General features: G+C 39.7%; 2 protein-coding genes across 2 annotated transcripts in view; both read right to left on the bottom strand.

Moving 5' to 3' along the window:
- Positions 1 to 5,366, bottom strand: part of LOC134676298 (1-phosphatidylinositol 4,5-bisphosphate phosphodiesterase epsilon-1-like) — a 108,124-nt gene extending 102,758 nt beyond the window's left edge. The window contains exon 1 of the mRNA XM_063534673.1: positions 5,245 to 5,366. Within this exon, the coding sequence (XP_063390743.1) occupies positions 5,245 to 5,363 (119 nt within the window). The 5' untranslated portion in view covers positions 5,364 to 5,366. The remainder of the gene's footprint in view (positions 1 to 5,244) is intronic.
- Positions 5,367 to 5,796: 430 nt separating this feature from the next.
- Positions 5,797 to 17,873, bottom strand: part of LOC134676589 (uncharacterized) — a 270,423-nt gene continuing 258,346 nt past the window's right edge. Inside the window, exon 10 of the mRNA XM_063534982.1 lies at positions 5,797 to 6,082. Within this exon, the coding sequence (XP_063391052.1) occupies positions 5,797 to 6,082 (286 nt within the window). The remainder of the gene's footprint in view (positions 6,083 to 17,873) is intronic.

The raw sequence follows: 17,873 nt of genomic DNA, 5'->3' as shown, positions 1-17,873 counted from the left end.
CTATACTCTGTATCTTTAGGTATTTATATAAAAGTAAACAAACAATTTGTAAATTTTCGGGTAGTTATAACATTTACTGGCTAACCAACCAAATACAAAACCGCCTGGATCAGTCACTGAACGACCTAACTTTAACCTACCTACATTATTTGTTCATGTAATCTTTTGATCTACCCTCAACTGGCTTAAGAAGCCATTTGAGGGTAGATTTTGTTTACTATACCTATAGTTCGTTTTTTTTAGCATTAGAAATTAGGTAAACAATCTTGAAGTGTCTTTTAATTGAAAAACACATTTTAAAAATAAGTTGCGGCAAATATGTAACAATTATGAATCAAATATGATCATTTATATTCTCCTGCTTTCATAAGTAATAGTTTTTGAATTTTAAAAAGCGTTTTTCAATTAAAAGACGTGTCAAGATCGCTTACCTTCTTGCAAGTTCTTTCTAATGCTAAAAAAAACGAACTATACTTACCTAAAGATACAGAGTATAGGTATATACAATTTCTTGTCGGACTATAACTGGCGGTGTCAGTGAGACGCGTAGGGCTGTCTCGATGCAAAAAATAACAAATAGGAAGGCCGGTGGCAGCCCTATAGTTTATTCTGGCGATATTTATATAGAGCTGTTGCTAAAATATAAAACCGAGGTAGAAGAGGTAATAGTAGATGTAAAAAATGGTCAATGAGGGTAAGACCGTATATTTTTAGGGTTCCGTACCCAAAGGGTAAACGGGACCCTATTACTAAGACTTCGCTGTCCGTCCGTCTGTCCGTCTGTCTGTCACCAGGCTGTATCTCACAAACCGTGATAGCTAGACAGTTGAAATTTTCACAGATGATGTATTTCTGTTGCCGATATAACAACAAATACTACAAATAGAATAAAATAAAGATTTAAGTGGGGCTCCCATACAACAAACGTGATTTTTGACCAAAGTTAAGCAACGTCGGGCGTGGTCAGTACTTGGATGGGTGACCGTTTTCTTTTTGCATTTTTTCCGTTTTTTTTTTGCTTTATGGTACGGAACCCTTCGTGCGCGAGTCCGACTCGCACTTGCCCGGTTTTTTTTGTTTGGTAAGACCGTCATGGGACAACAACTCTTGTATTTGAAATTTGCGGCCCAATTCGAACAATTCTTAAAAGATGCGACAGCTATACGATACCGATATGTCAGTGTCATAAGTGACGTTTTGGATAAAGAAATATATTTTATGACACTAACAGATCGGTATCGTATCTCCGTCACATCTTTTAAACATTGTTCGTATTGGGCAGCTATTCGTAAAGCTCTGGTTTCCTAAGATAGCGGTGCCGTCATATAGCGGCCGTCTCCATACAAAATACTACGACATCCATAATTAGCCGTATTATTTTGTATGGAGACGGCCGCTATATGACAGCACCAGTATCCTAGGAAACCAGAGCATTAGCGGTCGTCTCCACACAAAATACTACGACATCCATATTTAGCCGTATTATTTTGTATGGAGACGGCCGCTATATGACGGCACCGCTATCCTTGAAAACCGAGCGTAACTGAATTGACCTTTACAGTATGGAGGTGGTATTAACCCCTCCGTGTACATATTAATCAACCCCCGACAATCGTATTTTATTAATTCCCCACTCGCTGCCTCACTACACATATTACGCTAATTATTAAGGGGAAAGTGGACGGCCGCTTTTCTATACAAACGTAGTTCCCATTTTACTCTCTGGATATTGACAGTTTGGAACCGTAAAATCAGGTAACTTTAGTCCACAACTTCCAAATATGGCTGAAATTCAAGTTTTTTGTAAAATATGTATAAGTATTTTTCAAATTATATTGAGTATCTAATAAAAAGAGCATTAGTGTATCTGTTCACTCACTAAACTTGCACTGCACTTCCTACCTTTTTTTTTAATGTAATAGTCAGCAAACGAGCAGACGAGCCGCCTGATGGGAAGCGGTCATCGTCGCCCATGGACATAAGCAACACCACAGGAGCCACTTATTAAGCGTTGCCGACCCTTGAGAACCCTAAATACCCTACCTTTTGTAATGAAACACTTTCTTGACAACTTAATACTCATTTATTCCGAAACCAAATTGACTATATACGGGTCGGTGGAAAAATCTTAATAGCGCGAACAGCGACATCTACCGTGAAATTGGGCAACTATAAAAACTAAACGTTACTAGTAGCAGAGATATATATAACTCCGTATAAGATAAATAAAGTCTAAGAAAAAAACGTGCCTCGGGCGGCCAAGGAAAAGTCATTCTCGAATAGATGGCGCCATTAAAATTTATACCTTTGGCCTATTCTCGGCTAGATGGCGTTGACGACACCGTTTGATATTCAACAATTTTAACACATATCAGTGAAAGAACATGGGTCAGTATGAAACAGTAAAAAATAAAAATAATTTATCCGTAAACATATTTTGATTAATTTATACATTTTCAATTTTATTTTAAGTTTTAATCGTGTGTCGATAGATGGCAGTAAATGTACCGTGACTACCAAGGGCCCAACGTTTTCTGTTCTCTTTCACGGCGCAGCAACTAGTATCATTTCTCTCTCCTCGCTCTTTTAAAAATGCCGTTTGTCAAAAAAAGACAACCATACTGTTGACAAGGTGGACTTCAAATCAAGTGTTGCCTTTCTTGATGCGCCCAGGCTGTGTATGTGTGCGTAAAAGCGTATATGTGTGCTCTTTTAGGGATGTGAAAAGTCGATTTTAATCATGTTATATATCGATAAACGCTACACAGCGGAACGAAATAGCGATTAATTGAAGCTTCAATATCTTCGTTAAACATAAACATAATTGAAATGCTAATGGATAATGAATATATTATATTATAATTCAATTATTGAGGAACACCTATTTTAGGAGGTATTTATGTATTTTAATTAAATATCTGAACTTTCCCTTGGTTTCCTGCTGGGGCGTGACTATAAAATTGTGAAATGATAACCACAATAAAGAATAAACGCGTTTTTGGTCATTTTAGGTATCGTTAAGCATTTGAAGTAAAATTAAAATTGCAAGAAATGTCGATAGTTTATTGATATGACTTTATCGACATGGCTACAGCAACGTGGGCCTCATTGTTAATCGTACACTAAACAAAAGTGGCAACAGTGACAGCTCGCTGAGACACCGTCTCTATATATTATAAGTCTATGGTGACTACAAAATTGACAATGACAGGACCCCTCTATACTATCTATTCTTTTTGCTAGTAGTAATGTAGTAATTGACTACATTCAACAATATCTAAGCTTCATAATAAATGTAACGAGTACAATGCATATAGGCTCGTTAGGAATCAACGTTAAAAACCTGGACCATAGTTGTACTTAAGGACTATAGCTACCTGATTTTACGAAATAAAAAAAACAGATGTATATTTAACTTTCAAGCTATGCCCCTCCTGATTTCTGACTAACCCCGAAATCGTGAAAAATATTACCCTCCCGTTGAAAATGGCCCAACCAAAAAGTATGAATCAGCCGGTTTTTTTTCTTGATTTCGGGGTTGGTCCCATAGTAAAAGTTGCTCAATATAATCCCAAAACCTCACTGGCAAAAAAAAAATATAGGACATTTTTACACAAATTGACTAAGCCCCACGGTAAGCTCAAGAAGGCTTGTGTTGTGGGTACTCAGACAACGATATATGTAATATATAAATACTTAAATACATAGAAAACAACCATGACTCTGGAACAAATATCTGTGTCATCATACAAATAAATGCCCTTACCAGGATTCGAACCCGGGACCATCGGCTTCATAGGCAGGGCCACTACCCACTAGGTCAGACCGGTCGTGAAAATGCAATGGGAATGCACTTATGTTTTGGCCGGCCCTGTATATCTCCTGACATGGCGCAGTCAGTAGGATGATAAGGAAAAATATAAAAATTAAAAGCTAAATCTAAATTCTAAATATTATAACACATGAAAAACGAAAAAAAAACAAACATAGGGGAATATTAAATTGTGTAAAAATATTTTCCATAATGTCAATATCCAGATAGCAAAATGGGGACTACGTTTGTATGGCTAAGCGGCCGTTATTTAGAACACATAACTAGTTTGAATATGTACTTTATTGCTTGGAAATAAAGTATATAATTGTATGAGCTTCAGGTTATTGTGTTTTAATTGAGTAGGCACTTTATTTCTCGGAAATGCGGAATAAAATTGAACGAGTTTTTGTTCGGCAATTTAGTGACAAAATAGGTGGGTATTCAATGAATTACGTTTAAATACATATGTAGGAGCGGCTTTGTACTTAATACCTTTACTTAGTAGCTCTATTATGGTTGTTAGGGTTCCGTACCCAAAGGGTACAAACGGGACCCTATTACTAAGACTCCGCTGTCCGTCCGTCTGTTTATCTGTCACCAGGCTGTATCTCATGAACCGTGATAGCTAGGCAGTTGAAATTTTCACAGATGATGTATTTTTGTTGTCGCTATAATAACAAATACCTACTAAAAACACAATAAAATAAATATTTAAGTTGGGCGCCCATACAAAAACAGTGATTTTTTTGCCGTTTTTTGCGTAATGGTGTAGAACCCTTCGTGCGCGAGTCGAGACCACGCTTGTCCGGGTTTTTGACGCTAAGCCGTACGTTGTGAGAATATATTATGTGGTTCAAAGTGAACAAACAATGGGATTACCCTTAATACGCTTAAAAATACAGGTAATAAAATGTCACCACGTATGTTTTATAAAGCATACCTAAGTACATTTATATAGTAGTTGGCTTAGAACTGTCAACTCGTGATTTGCAAAACAATTATTATAAATACAGTTGAGATTAATGGTAGACTAAAGCAACTAACCTTTGTAACGGAACACTACGTCTGATACAGAGTATTATGGTAACATTCCATTTCTAACTGCAGCTGCACTACCGGTACTGAACGCGTCGCTGTCATTGTCAATTTCCATAGTAAAATGAACAGTAGTGCAGCTGTCGTTGGAAATGGACTGTCACCATTACAGAGGTCCAGAAGGACTAGCTTTGTTGATCTACATATAGCATCTATTAATCACATACTGGACGTCCTAGGTACCGCTGGAGAGACCAAGTGCAAGACCTTGACGAACTCTTCCTGGATAGAAACGGCTTTGGACAGAGAAACATGGCGGTCTTTGAGTCTGGGGCCAAGGTCCACTTCGGATCGTCGCGCCATACGTAAGCAAGTATATCAACTAAGTAACTGACCTCAATTCCCTCAGAAAGGCTCCAAAGAAAGGCACCAGTCGGCACTCCGGCATGGCTAGGGTTCGCCCCAGGGCTCGCTCGTACTCAGCTGACAGAAGGGCGGCTGACAGAAAATCCATGGCTGGCAGACACAGACGTCCAGAAGGACTATCTTTTTACCTGAGGGCCATATTGTGCCCAGAAACTTTTGCACGGGCCACCGTCGGGAGGGAGGCGGGGGGGGGGGAAATATCTGGTTACTGCTGTTAGGGCTGAAGCCCTGAAGCCTGGCTGGCGGGGGCCGGATTGGAACGCTGTCGGCGGGCCGGATTGGAACGCTTCGCGGGCCGGGGTTTGGAGAGCCCTGATCTATAGCAACTAATACGTAGGTACAGGAGACAGCAGAGCCAGAGAGACATGGTGATCTTTGATGTCGGGGGCCAAGATCCACTTAGTAACACACACAGTAGTAAGAAAGCAAGTATCTTCTCTTCTCTTCTTCTCAGCATATTTGCGTCCACTGCTGAACTCCACTCTTTCATGGATTTCCATGTTGTTCTGTATGCGGCGGTTCTATGCCAGATCGTCCAACCATCTGGCTCCTGGTTTTCCGTCCCTCCGGCTTCCCAGCCGAGGTCTCCAGAGCAGTATATCAAGCAAGTGTATCAAGTAATAAGTGACTGACCTCAATTCCCTCAGAAAGGCCCCAAAGAAAGGCACCAGTCGGCACTCCGGCATGGCTAGGGCCCGCCCCAGGGCTCGCTCGTACTCGGCTGACAGAAGGGCGGCTGACAGAAAGTCCAGGGCTGGCAGCGGCTCATCTGACACAGACGTCCAGAAGGACTTTAGCTTTGTTGATCTGGAACAAAGAAAAAAATTGGTTAAAATGCTACTTGCAAACGCAAACCGTAAACGCAAGCTCCTGATGACACTCCTCGGTACGGAGTGAAACATGTCGAGCGTTTTTCGACTTAAAATACGTGAGTGACCCGTTCTTAATATATTGAAAATACTACTTGGTTGAGTATTTTTCTTTAAGATTTTTTTATATGAATTAAGATTAATGCGCCTTTTCTGTGGACATCTTAAAGTAAATGGAATAGAAATTATTTTCTCGCTAGACCCTTACAAGCATTCTCGAAATTCCGTTTATTAAAACGTGTATGAAAAATAATAATAATTCAGCCGATGTTGCCCCTGGTCGTCTTCACGACGGCAGTTTCAGGGGCCCATCTAGTCAGCGGCAAGTCACCACCTGCCTCGATAACGTGTGTTAGCATTGTTATGGCAGGTGTTCGAACTCTTTACAATAGCCCAATCTCATTGTCCACCCAAACTTCAATCCATAGACCGGTATACTATTCACTTTTGCTACAATAGTCCCAATGCCTGCTCAGACCGGTTCATGGGTGTCTATTGTTGCACCTGTGAACGGGTTCCAGCAGGCGTTCTACATGACATTAAAGCTCTCCAAGGGGCCTCTACGTGTTGGATGTGTCCCCACGCAAGCCTATCAAAAAACCGGGATTATAGGCCCGTGATATCCAAGGAGATTCAGCCTATATACACGTCCCACTACTGGGTACAGGCCTCCTCTCAAGCACGAAAGGGCTTGGGCTATAGTCCCCACGCTAGCCCAAAGCGGATTGGGGACTTCACATACACCTTTGAATTTCTTCGCTGATGTATGCAGATGTATGTAAAACGTGTGTGATATGAAAAAAATAATCATACCTGTTTTACTAAGTACATAAAATACAACTAAAAATGTACTTATTAGGTAATTTCCTAAGTTCAACATTTTTAGGGTTCCGTACCCAAAGGGTAAAACGGGACCCTATTACTAAGACTTCGCTGGCCGTCCGTCCGTCCGTCCGTCCGTCTGTCTGTCACCAGGCTGTATCTCACGAACCGTGATAGCTAGACAGTTGAAATTTTCACAGATGTATTTCTGTTGCCGCTATAACAACAAATACTAAAAACAGAATAAAATAAAGATTTTAATGGGGCTCCCATACAACAAACGTGATTTTTGACCAAAGTTAAGCAACGTCGGGAGTGGTCAGTACTTGGATGGGTGACCGTTTTTTTTTTGCTTTTTTTTGTTTTTTTTTTGCATTATGGCACGGAACCCTTCGTGCGCGAGTCCGACTCGCACTTGCCCGGTTTTTTTAAATAGTTCCCTATTATAAACTGAAAGTAGATGTGACTTAGTACTTATCATAAATGCTTTTTTTCAAAAAATATTTAATTTTTCAACTTAATCAACATATAAGTAACAACAAAATTAAAGAAATAACTTACAACAACCATCGGGTTGTATTAAAAAACCGGTTCGGATCGGTCGTAATCGGTTTACGAAGCAATTTTGGTCGCGACTGCGGCGATGCAATATGTACACTAGCGATGTCACGCTATCGATATATCGGTATCGATAAAAGTTTAAATAACCATCTAATTTAACTTTATCGATCTGACTGGCGAGTGTGGTACCGCAACCATGATAGTGAAAGTCCTATGAAAATATGATGTTGTGGCGCTGTTACACTTTGTCGTTGCCAAGTCGGCTTGGTCAGCCACCTTAGATGGACTGGATACAAGTGAATTTTGTAGTCTATATGTATAGTACGACAAGAAATTGCAAAAAATTATTGAGCGCGCCACTTTCTACGTAACTGTCACATTTTCGACATAAAATACTTAAACATAGCAACAATATAGTATGGAATTTTCTTACTTCCATTTTGTTCATTTTTCACCTACCTACCTACAACATGCGTAGCACGTAAATGTGAACGGAACGGATAGTCAGCAAACGAGCAAAAAGCCGCCTGATAGTAAGCGGTCATTGTCGCATATGGTCATAAGCAAGATCAAAAGAGCCACTTATGCATTGTGGACCCTTGAGAACCTTAAATACTCGCTTCTTGAAGAACCCCAAGCCATAACGCAAAGAAATGTCTCAGGTAGCTTTTTCCACATTGATTCAAGCTGATTTTATATTCTAGACAAAATCATTAAGTCGGCTAGGTCCTAAATATTAAATAAAGTAATCTATCAGTAAGTATCACATTTGTAGCTGTACTTTAGTGCTTAAAATAGTTCTAGACTAGCTAGATTCACATTTGTCTGTCGTGTTGTGTTGTGATGCTCTCTGTCGTGATGGCAGACTGTTCACATCTATGTGACGTGTTATGACGCATTATGATGCATTTTTATCAGTTCCGTCTTGGCTCTCGGAGAGTTCACACTCCTCGTCCATACTTGATGCGGCTCTAACGCGTCACAACACAACATTGGCGCATGCACACTAGTCTGATGCGCTGTGTCGTGTCGCTGCACCGCCCCCCGCACCTCACCCGTCCTGACGCGGACCGGGATCGCTTGTGATGCGACACAACACAAGCCATCACAACACACGGCATCAGAGAAATGTGAACGCAACCATATTAAATGTATGAAACCGATACCGTTCTGATGCATCACAACACAACACGACAGACAAATGTGAATCCGGCTTAAGGCACTAGCAGGCGTGGCTCACTCCGCGATGTCGTCGCTTTGCCACAGGTACCTAAAAGTACATCCGTTCCACCCCAATTTTGGGGAAAGCCATAAGCCGCGCGTGGCGCTGTCGCCACCTAGCGGCCATACCTGTGCTGATCGTAACAGACGCGTTTTGTTAGAGAGTGAGTCTTCTTTCTTCTTCTTGATCGGGACACTCTTGACAGAGCGGTCGTGGTCATCATTGGAAGTCTCCCTTTGTGAGTCTTCTGGGGCCAAATTCGACATGTACCACTGTCAGATTTCGCATCCACGTCAAATCAACAGTTGATTTTATTCCATACTGAGTGGTGATTCCATCAACGGTGGATAATATCATTTGGTACAACCAAAACTCAACTCTAAACTAAGGTGGTTCGGTTTGGTTTGCTTGTCACCCTAACTGTGGATTGTTAATGTCAAATTTTGCCATTGTACGTATTCGAGAACTTATGATTTTTCCCACATCAACGGGAGATCAACACGATACGTCAAACGTCGCTTGTCGAATAGGGGTCCTGTACCTAGTACTATTATTTATTCTGTGGCACTAGTCTCCACGGTTCTAATTTTATTGTCGTCATCAAACGGTATGTTTTTATGAGTCTGCAGGCATTAGTTCAAATTGTCATCCATAAAATGCGTCCTTTATGGCATGTTCATTTCTGCAGACAAGCTAAAACAGTTTATGGGGCTATTGTATACTTTATTCATAAGAATGGTTGTAAAACTTTAGTTGAAATTGGTTATTATTACTATAACAATTTATTAAGAATTAGGTGTAATCGACACCACTGCGCAAAAAACAAATAGAAAATTTCGGTAAATATTTTACTAACTAAAGCCTAAATTCAATTGTTTAACTGATTATTTATTAATTTGAAATCCATCGTAATAAATATGTATGTATCTCACGGAAATTAAAGTAGTTACACAAACAAATAGAAATTAATTCAATCCAGTGGTCTAAGATTAATTATCTACAAATTTTAAAGTGTTATTATTTTTATACTTCGCTTTATAACAATCATTTTCATTTGTTTGAGTAATAACTTAATCATGTGTGTGCGTCACATGCCCATAATTATCTAACAACATAACTATATAAACCGAGTATGTTTTCGTTTAGAAATTACATCAAAAAATATCGATGGATATCTAGTAGACCTTAAACGTTAGAAGTAACCTAAGTACCTGATTTATCGGTATTTTTTTATCATGAAAATTATAAAAAAATATCTTAACCGTTTAAAGTACGCAATTATTGGAAGGAAAAATGACTAGATAACATTATCTTACTGTATATTTTTCTTACCTACGTAGAATTTTTAAGACTGAACTGGCACTGAAACTTGAATAGTAAATATTTTTAAATCTAGTTCTTTAAAGGATTAAACGGGGCATTTATTTAATGAGTAAATAAACATAAAACAATAAACAGCTTTTATAATATAAGCTTGACAATAAATAATAAAAAGACAAACTATAAATAAACTGTAAATATAGGCCCTATAAATAAAACACGACCTCTAAGTAACTATCGATAAAAATTCAATAAATCGATATTAAATTGGTTAGGGAATCTATAATGTTCCCATCCCTATGGTGGAATTGTGCGCGCGAACTCAGCTGAAAAGGAACGATAAAAACTAAAAAGAAATATTACAACTGTTATATTTGGTACAAGACTGAAGCGGTTCGCTACAAACCCCTGTAGAGAGAGTTCATGAACTATAGGGGGCAGCACAAGAGCCATCTGTTTATTGGCGCGAAATGCATATGTCAAGCTTAAGTTTCTAATTTGGGGTCATCCATTAATTACGTCACACCAATTTCTAGGTTTTTTGACCCCTCCCCCCCCCTTGTCACACTTGGTCACATTTGGCAAACCCCTCCCCCCCTAGTGTGACGTCACATTTTTTCTACGAAATCGCCAAATCGAATTAAGTAAGTACCTAAGTATTATTAATATTTTATCAAAATATTTTTGACGATATAATTATTAGTTATTTTATAACTCAAAACTGCTTAGGAAAGAAATTAAACGATTAAAAACTATTTTCGTTTTAAAAACTTGTTATTTAAATGTACAGCGAACTTAATAATTTAAATAATTTTTCGGTTACTGATGAAGTTAAAGTGACGTCACAAAGTTTGTGTCTCCCCCCTCCCCCATGTCACAATATGTCACATTTTCTTGACCCCCTTCCTCCCCTTAAACGTGTGACGTAATTAATGGATGACCCCTTTATGCCATACGATGGCAGAACCTACAACGCGCAAGGTAGCGTGCGTGAACTGTAGGGGGCAGCACGTGCTTTATCGTGAAGTATCAAGTTTGCCTTTTGCGATTAACTGACGGGCTGATATCATCCGAACTGTCAATTTATAGGGCCCTAAAGGGGCTCACTGATTACCAGTCCGCCGGATGATATCGCACGATTAAAAGCAAAATTCGACAGCTCCGAACACAGACAAAATATCCTCCGGACTTAGCATAGTCGCGCTACCCCCTCTGCCACGCATACGGTAATATTACTCCATGTTCGAGTCGAAAGTGTCTTTGTGTGACGTCCGTGTCTTTGAACGGACCAATCACGGCACGGGACTTCGCTGACGTCGTCCCGCGCACCCCCGCATTTTTGGCATCATCGGTTGCATGAAATAATTGCTCTGAACTCGGTCTAGATGATGCTCCGAACAACTGACAGGCCGATATCGTCCGGAGGGCTGGTAATCAGTGGGACCTTTTAAGGGCCACATCTATTTAGCGTCTTTCGAGCGTCGGCGTCTACAACTCTATGGCCGCTGCTCGACGCAACGTCGTCGCAACGTCGACGCAACTGCGCAGCGACGTCATTTTCCATAGCGCTGGCCAGACGCCGACGCTCGAAAGACGCTAGATGTGGGGGTGGGGGGCCTAAGATATACTTACAAATCGCTTTCCGCTTATCCCAAACACCCTCTCACCACTATTTACTAACCATTCTGTATTTTTTTCCGTAGTTAACTATGCATTCACAGAAATATCCAATGCATTTCTCATATTTTTGTACCATCGGCCACACTGTGTACATCGGTGGACCTTATGCCTATTGTAATAAGGTCCACCGATGTACAGTTAAAATGTTGCTGTTTGTACTATTGCGAGTGAATATCTGGACAAGTTTGCAGTTTTAATAACAAAACTTCCGTGAGACATAGACATATTAACACGACGTATAGCCCCCTCCAGACTATGCGCGTGAATCGCGGCGCGAAGCCGCGAACGCGAGTGTGGAGTCGATTTCGCTGTCTGCGAAAATCGACGCCACACTCGCGTTCGCGGCTTCGCGCCGCGATTCGCGCACGAGTGTGGAGGAGGCTTTTTGGGTGGAGGTGGCAATTGGGAGAGCTAAATAGAGCATGGCAACCTGCGCTCCTCGTCTCGCAATGGCCACACATCTGCCAAATACTAGTTTTTAGTCATTAGTTTTGATTTTTATACATGTATTAGTTTTCATTCGTTCTTTTTTTTTTGTAATTAACATACTTTTTAAGTTTATACCTACTAATAACGCTATGGATCAATGATCTGAAATAAACGATTTTTATTTTTATTTTTTTTAATATATTAAAAACGGGTCACTCACGTATTTTAAGTCGAAAAACGCCGGTCACCGTAAACGCAAGCTCCTGATGACACTCCTCGGTACGGAGTGAAACATGTCGAGCGTTTTTCGACTTAAAACACGTGAGTGACCCGTTTTTAATATATTTAATAAGTTTGCAGTTATTCTAGTTCAGTGTTAGCTACATCATAGTTAGCTTTGGAATGTATAGGTATTTTAATGTTTACATATAAATATATGATTCACGATTTGTGCATACCTGATTAAAAAAACTGGCCAAGTGCGAGTCGGAATAAAATAATTACATAAAAAATCACGTTAGCTGTATGGGAGCCCCACTTAAATATTGATTTTATTCTGTTTTTAGTATTTGTTGAAAATTGAATGTCAGAAATACATCATCTGTGAAAATTTCAACTGTCTAGCTATCACGGTTCGTGAGGTACAGCCTGGTGACAGACAGACGGATGGACGGACGGACGGACGGACGGACGGACGGACAGCGAAGTCTTAGTAATAGGGTCCCGTTTTACCCTTTGGGCACGGAACCCTAAAAAGGACTTATTAAATTAGTAACGATTTTTTTCTGATGGTCGTTTACGAAAAACCGCGTGAAATCGCGAAATAGCAATATATATGCGTTTGGCATTTCGGAGTTTCTTTATAGGTTAGAAAAACTTTTCGTAAACGCAATATTACCATGGAACATAACATAAATCGCGCCGACATCGGTGCCCCTACCACGAGTTTGTGGTGACCGCACTCGCTAGCGATATCATCATCTTCCTCGCGTTTGGCTTTTTGCTACGGCGACCGGTCTGGCCTAGTGGGTAGTGATCCTGCCTGCGAAGCCGATGGTCCTGGGTTCGAATCCCAGTAAGGGCATTTATTTGTATGATGATACAGATATTTGTTCCTGAGTCATGGGTGTTTTCTATGTATTTAAGTATTTGTATATTCCCACAGGATTCGATTCCCACAGGTTATGACTTAGAGAAAGTGACATTGCAAAAGAGAACTAGTCGACATCTAAACTATAACGTATCTAGAATGGATCTAGAACGTGTCGTCTCTTGTGAATATCTTGAAGTTCGAATACGGCAGTAAGAGTTACTGTGAAATCGTGGTAAGGGTAAAATCGGCTGAAAATATCGCTTCAGGAATCTGTGCGTACCTAAAGTCGGCGTTGGGTACCTTACAAATGGCCGCTCCGTGCCTGGCGTAAATAACGCGGCTTTCACGCACTGACTTTAGAAACGATCGTTTTTAGGGTTCCGTACCCAAAGGGTAAAACGCGACCCTATTACTAAGACTCTGCTGTCCGTCCGTCCGTCTGTCACCAGGCTGTATCTCACGAACCGTGATAGCTAGACAGTTGAAATTTTCACAGATGATCTATTTCTGTTGCCGCTATAACAACAAATACTAGAAACAGAATAAAATAAAGATTTAAGTGGGGCTCCCATACAACAAACGTGATTTTTGACCGAAGTTAAGCAACGTCGGGCGGGGTCAGTACTTGGATGGATGACCGTTTTTTTTGCCTTATTTTGCATTATGGTACGGAACCCTTCGTGCGCGAGTCCAACTCGCACTTGCCCGGTTTTTTTAAAATAGTAGATTACAATGTGCGTCTGAAACAAAAATGCCGATCGAATTTCGATATTGATAGCCCGTTTCGTAATTATTTTCACGCAGTGCTGTGTTATAGTATTTTTCTAACTGGAAGAGTACATATTACGTTGATAGATTTTGACGACCGGTCTGGCCTAGTGGGTAGTGACCCTGCCTGCGAAGCCGATGGTCCTGGGTTCGAATCCCAGTAAGGGCATTTATTTGATGATACAGATATTTGTTCCTGAGTCATGGGTGTTTTCTATGTATTTAAGTATTTGTATATTATATATATCGTTGTCTGAGTACCCACAATACAAGCCTTCTTGAGCTTACCGTGGGGCTTAGGGCAATTTGTGTAAAAATGTCCTATAATATTTATTTATTTAAAAATATTTAGATGGATTCAAGTCGTTTTCGTGACAAAACATTGACGAATATACATACATACATACATATTAAACCAAAACAAAATCACCCCTGTTTCCAACACTAGATTCAAATTTCACTGACAAATTATAGATTTTTTCTTCTATGGCTGGGCCTTACGGCTCGGCTACGACATCGAGCGACTTGCGACGGCGGGAGCGACAACCATAGGTTGGAGCGAAAGCTCCGATCGATGTGTCAAGCTCCAACATATGGTTATCGCTCCCGCCGGCGCAAGTCGCTCGATGTCGTGGCCGAGCCGCTAGGAGCCTAGAACCGCTAAAAAAGCTACGTTTTTTTCGCTAATTGCGTGCCAAAAGTTCGCCTAACGGAATAAATTTGGGCCATTTGGCGAATAGGTGTGCCAATCGCGGATAAAAACTTTGCTTTTCATTAAAATAACATTATTAAGATGGTAATTCGGAAACTTCGGTTTACGAAGTATTCCTGATAGCCTGAAGTAAGAAGCGAAAAAGAAACGAAGCGCTGGTGGCCTAGCGGTAAGAGCATGCGACTTTCAATCTGGAGGTCGCGGGTTCAAACCCCGGCTCGTACCGATGAGTTTTTCGGAACTTATGTATCATTTGATATTTACCAGTCGCTTTTCGGTGAAGGAAAACATCGTGAGGAAACCGGACTAATCCCAATAAGGCCCAGTTTACCCTCTAGGTTGGAAGGTCAGATGGCAGTCGCTTTCGTAAAAACTAGTGCCTACGCCAATTCTTACGATTAGTTGCCAAGCGGACCCCAGGCTTCCATGAGCCGTGGCAAAATGCCGGGACAACGCGAGGAAGATGATGATATTGATGATGCATGCAACAGTGCTGTAGGAGAGGACAATAATGATTTGGATAACGTTTGAAAAGTTTTTTTTTTCAGTAATAAAAGTCTCAAGCAATTTTATTATACGATCAAAATAAACTAGATTAAACATTACTATTATGGTTCCCATTATTGGGTCATTTTATGTTCATGTGTAAAAATTATTAAAATAAACAAAATTGTTGTGTGGAACTAGAGGAACTAATTTGCATCGGGGCTCGTACATGTTTGATCTAAAGACAAGTGATCTATATCTTGACCTCACTCAATAACGGAGAGCGCAATAATTGCTTTATTACTAATTAAGAGAGAGTGGCTCTGAAATGAGATACTTAATTACTGGTGATATTAACTTTATTGCCTATTGTCTAACTTTTGTAGCAATACCTATTACTATTTGGACGAAATGCGTATTGGACGTACAGCTAGCAAATCAAAATATATACGTAAAACGTTGCTTCTGCAAAATATTTCTATTATATTAATATTTCTTACACCATTTTTGAGAAAAGCACTAGGTATATATGATATATATGACTCGGCTGGAAGGCAACTTTGCTAGCTGCGGATTCAATCAAACGGACTCCTGAAGTCGTCCGTTTAAAACGAATCTTCAGCTAGCAAGTAGCTACTTCCGAGCCTCGACATTAATGTATAATGCACTATTCATTACTAGCAAATTCACAAATTATACACCTAAACGTTTCTCAAGAATCACTCTATTGATAGGTGAAAACCGCATGAAAATCCGTGTAGTAGTTTTTGAGTTTATCGCGAACATACATACACACAAACGGACAGACACGGTGGGGGAGTTTTATAAGGTGTAGTGATTATTCGCTCGTGCTACAGGGCCCACCCTGGTGTCGCAGGCTAACAGAAGACATGAACAGCGCTATTTTAGAGCACTCATATTAATAAAATATTTGAGATACCGTAAAATGGGGTGAGTTGGGTGAAATTTGATTTTCAAACCTCGATAAAATTTTATTTTTACATGTGAAAACTGAATGATGTATATAATAAGTGGTTCGGACGTTTGTATTTTATTATGGGTAGTTCCATTTCATAACTTTGACGATAAAGAGGAAAACCCACCTCACCCCGTAGTGCCTCGTATTTGGGGTGAGAGGGTTTTTCATACAAAAGTGATTTTGGAAGATTGTTGGATCGATTTTTTTTTATTATGCGTATTACTATAGCCCCATTTTTAATTGGAATACATTATTTTTGTAGCAGTAGCCTTAAAATCCCTTCTCACCCCCCTCTCACACCTTCTCTCCCCATTCATAACCCAACTCTCCCCGTGAAACCTACTCACCCCGTTTTACGGTCCGTGGGCCATACTGAAAGTTTCTGGACTCTGATATACCGGGTGTGGCCTGTAACACGAGCAAATAATTAAAACATAGATTGTACTCCTCAAACGGTAACCCTTTTGGTCTACAACTTTTAAAAATTATGAAGTATTTAGACTCCCCATTTTTCATACAAAATAGTTATTATATTCAATGGACGCCATCGCCACGCCATATCATTGTGATTGACGTTGCTTGTCACGCATTAAACATAACAAAATTCGCAATACATTGCGTCTTAGAATAAACTTTAAAGTGTATTAAAAATTAAACCACAAGTTATTTTAAAAAGTCGCTGAACAAATGTTGGTCAGTATGAAAAGTACAGCCTACAGTTTAATTTTTTGCTCATGGTACAGGCCACACCCGGTATGAGAAGACTTATTTTTTCTAAGTAGGACACAGGAATTTTTAGTGCCCTAAGTATTGTAACATTCCCCCCCCCCTCTTCTCAACTAACCCTACTACCCCTACTCAGCTAGACATAGACTTGCCTAAAATACTAAAAATTCCAATAAGAAAATCTAAAATTCTAATTACCTTTTAAATACCGTAAACCGTAATTACCTGTACTAGTTATTATAAAGTAATGTAAATAGTCCAAATAAATTCTAATTAAATAAGTTAATATCTTGAATTGGATCAGTAGATTGGCCAAATGATCGTCTAATGTTTATGTAGAACCCTTCGTCGTAACCGTTAATAGTAACCGAAATCCTTTTCGCATAATAGGAAAGAGTTATGAATAATATGCCTATAAATACCAATAATGTTAAATAATTATTAAACCGTGAAATACGTCAGAGTAAAATATGTCATAATTCTAAGAAAGATCATTGCAAGTTATAGTAATGTCAGACTTAATCAAATTAAATCTGTAATAAAATGCAATCAATAAATCAATAGTAAGTATGTCATAATCAAATTGTCTGTAAAGTTTGTCAATGTAAGTAAAGTCCGTCAAATGTAATAGTCAGTTGGTCAAAGTACAATTACTCATAAATGTCACAATATTTTGTTTTTGGGGTATAGATGTCGCCCCGCCTCCGCGACACCCGTGATCATCATCCAGTTGCAGGACAGAATCCCCGCCCCAGTTCTGAAGGAACTATATTGTGGTCCAGAAGGGACATCTTTTAATAATGACAGGCCATCTCCATCATTCGACCTTATCATTATTTTGTGACATTTTTCGTCAACAATGAGAGGATAACAAAGGGACAATTTAACATAACAAAATACTGGTAGTAGAGCAGCTGTATTTGATCCACTC

The sequence above is a fragment of the Cydia fagiglandana genome, chromosome 24 (assembly GCF_963556715.1).
Source record: "Cydia fagiglandana chromosome 24, ilCydFagi1.1, whole genome shotgun sequence".
In the NCBI taxonomy this organism is placed as follows: domain Eukaryota; kingdom Metazoa; phylum Arthropoda; class Insecta; order Lepidoptera; family Tortricidae; genus Cydia; species Cydia fagiglandana.
Note: the sequence above shows the minus strand (reverse complement) of the source record. Positions and strands in the feature narration are given on the sequence as shown.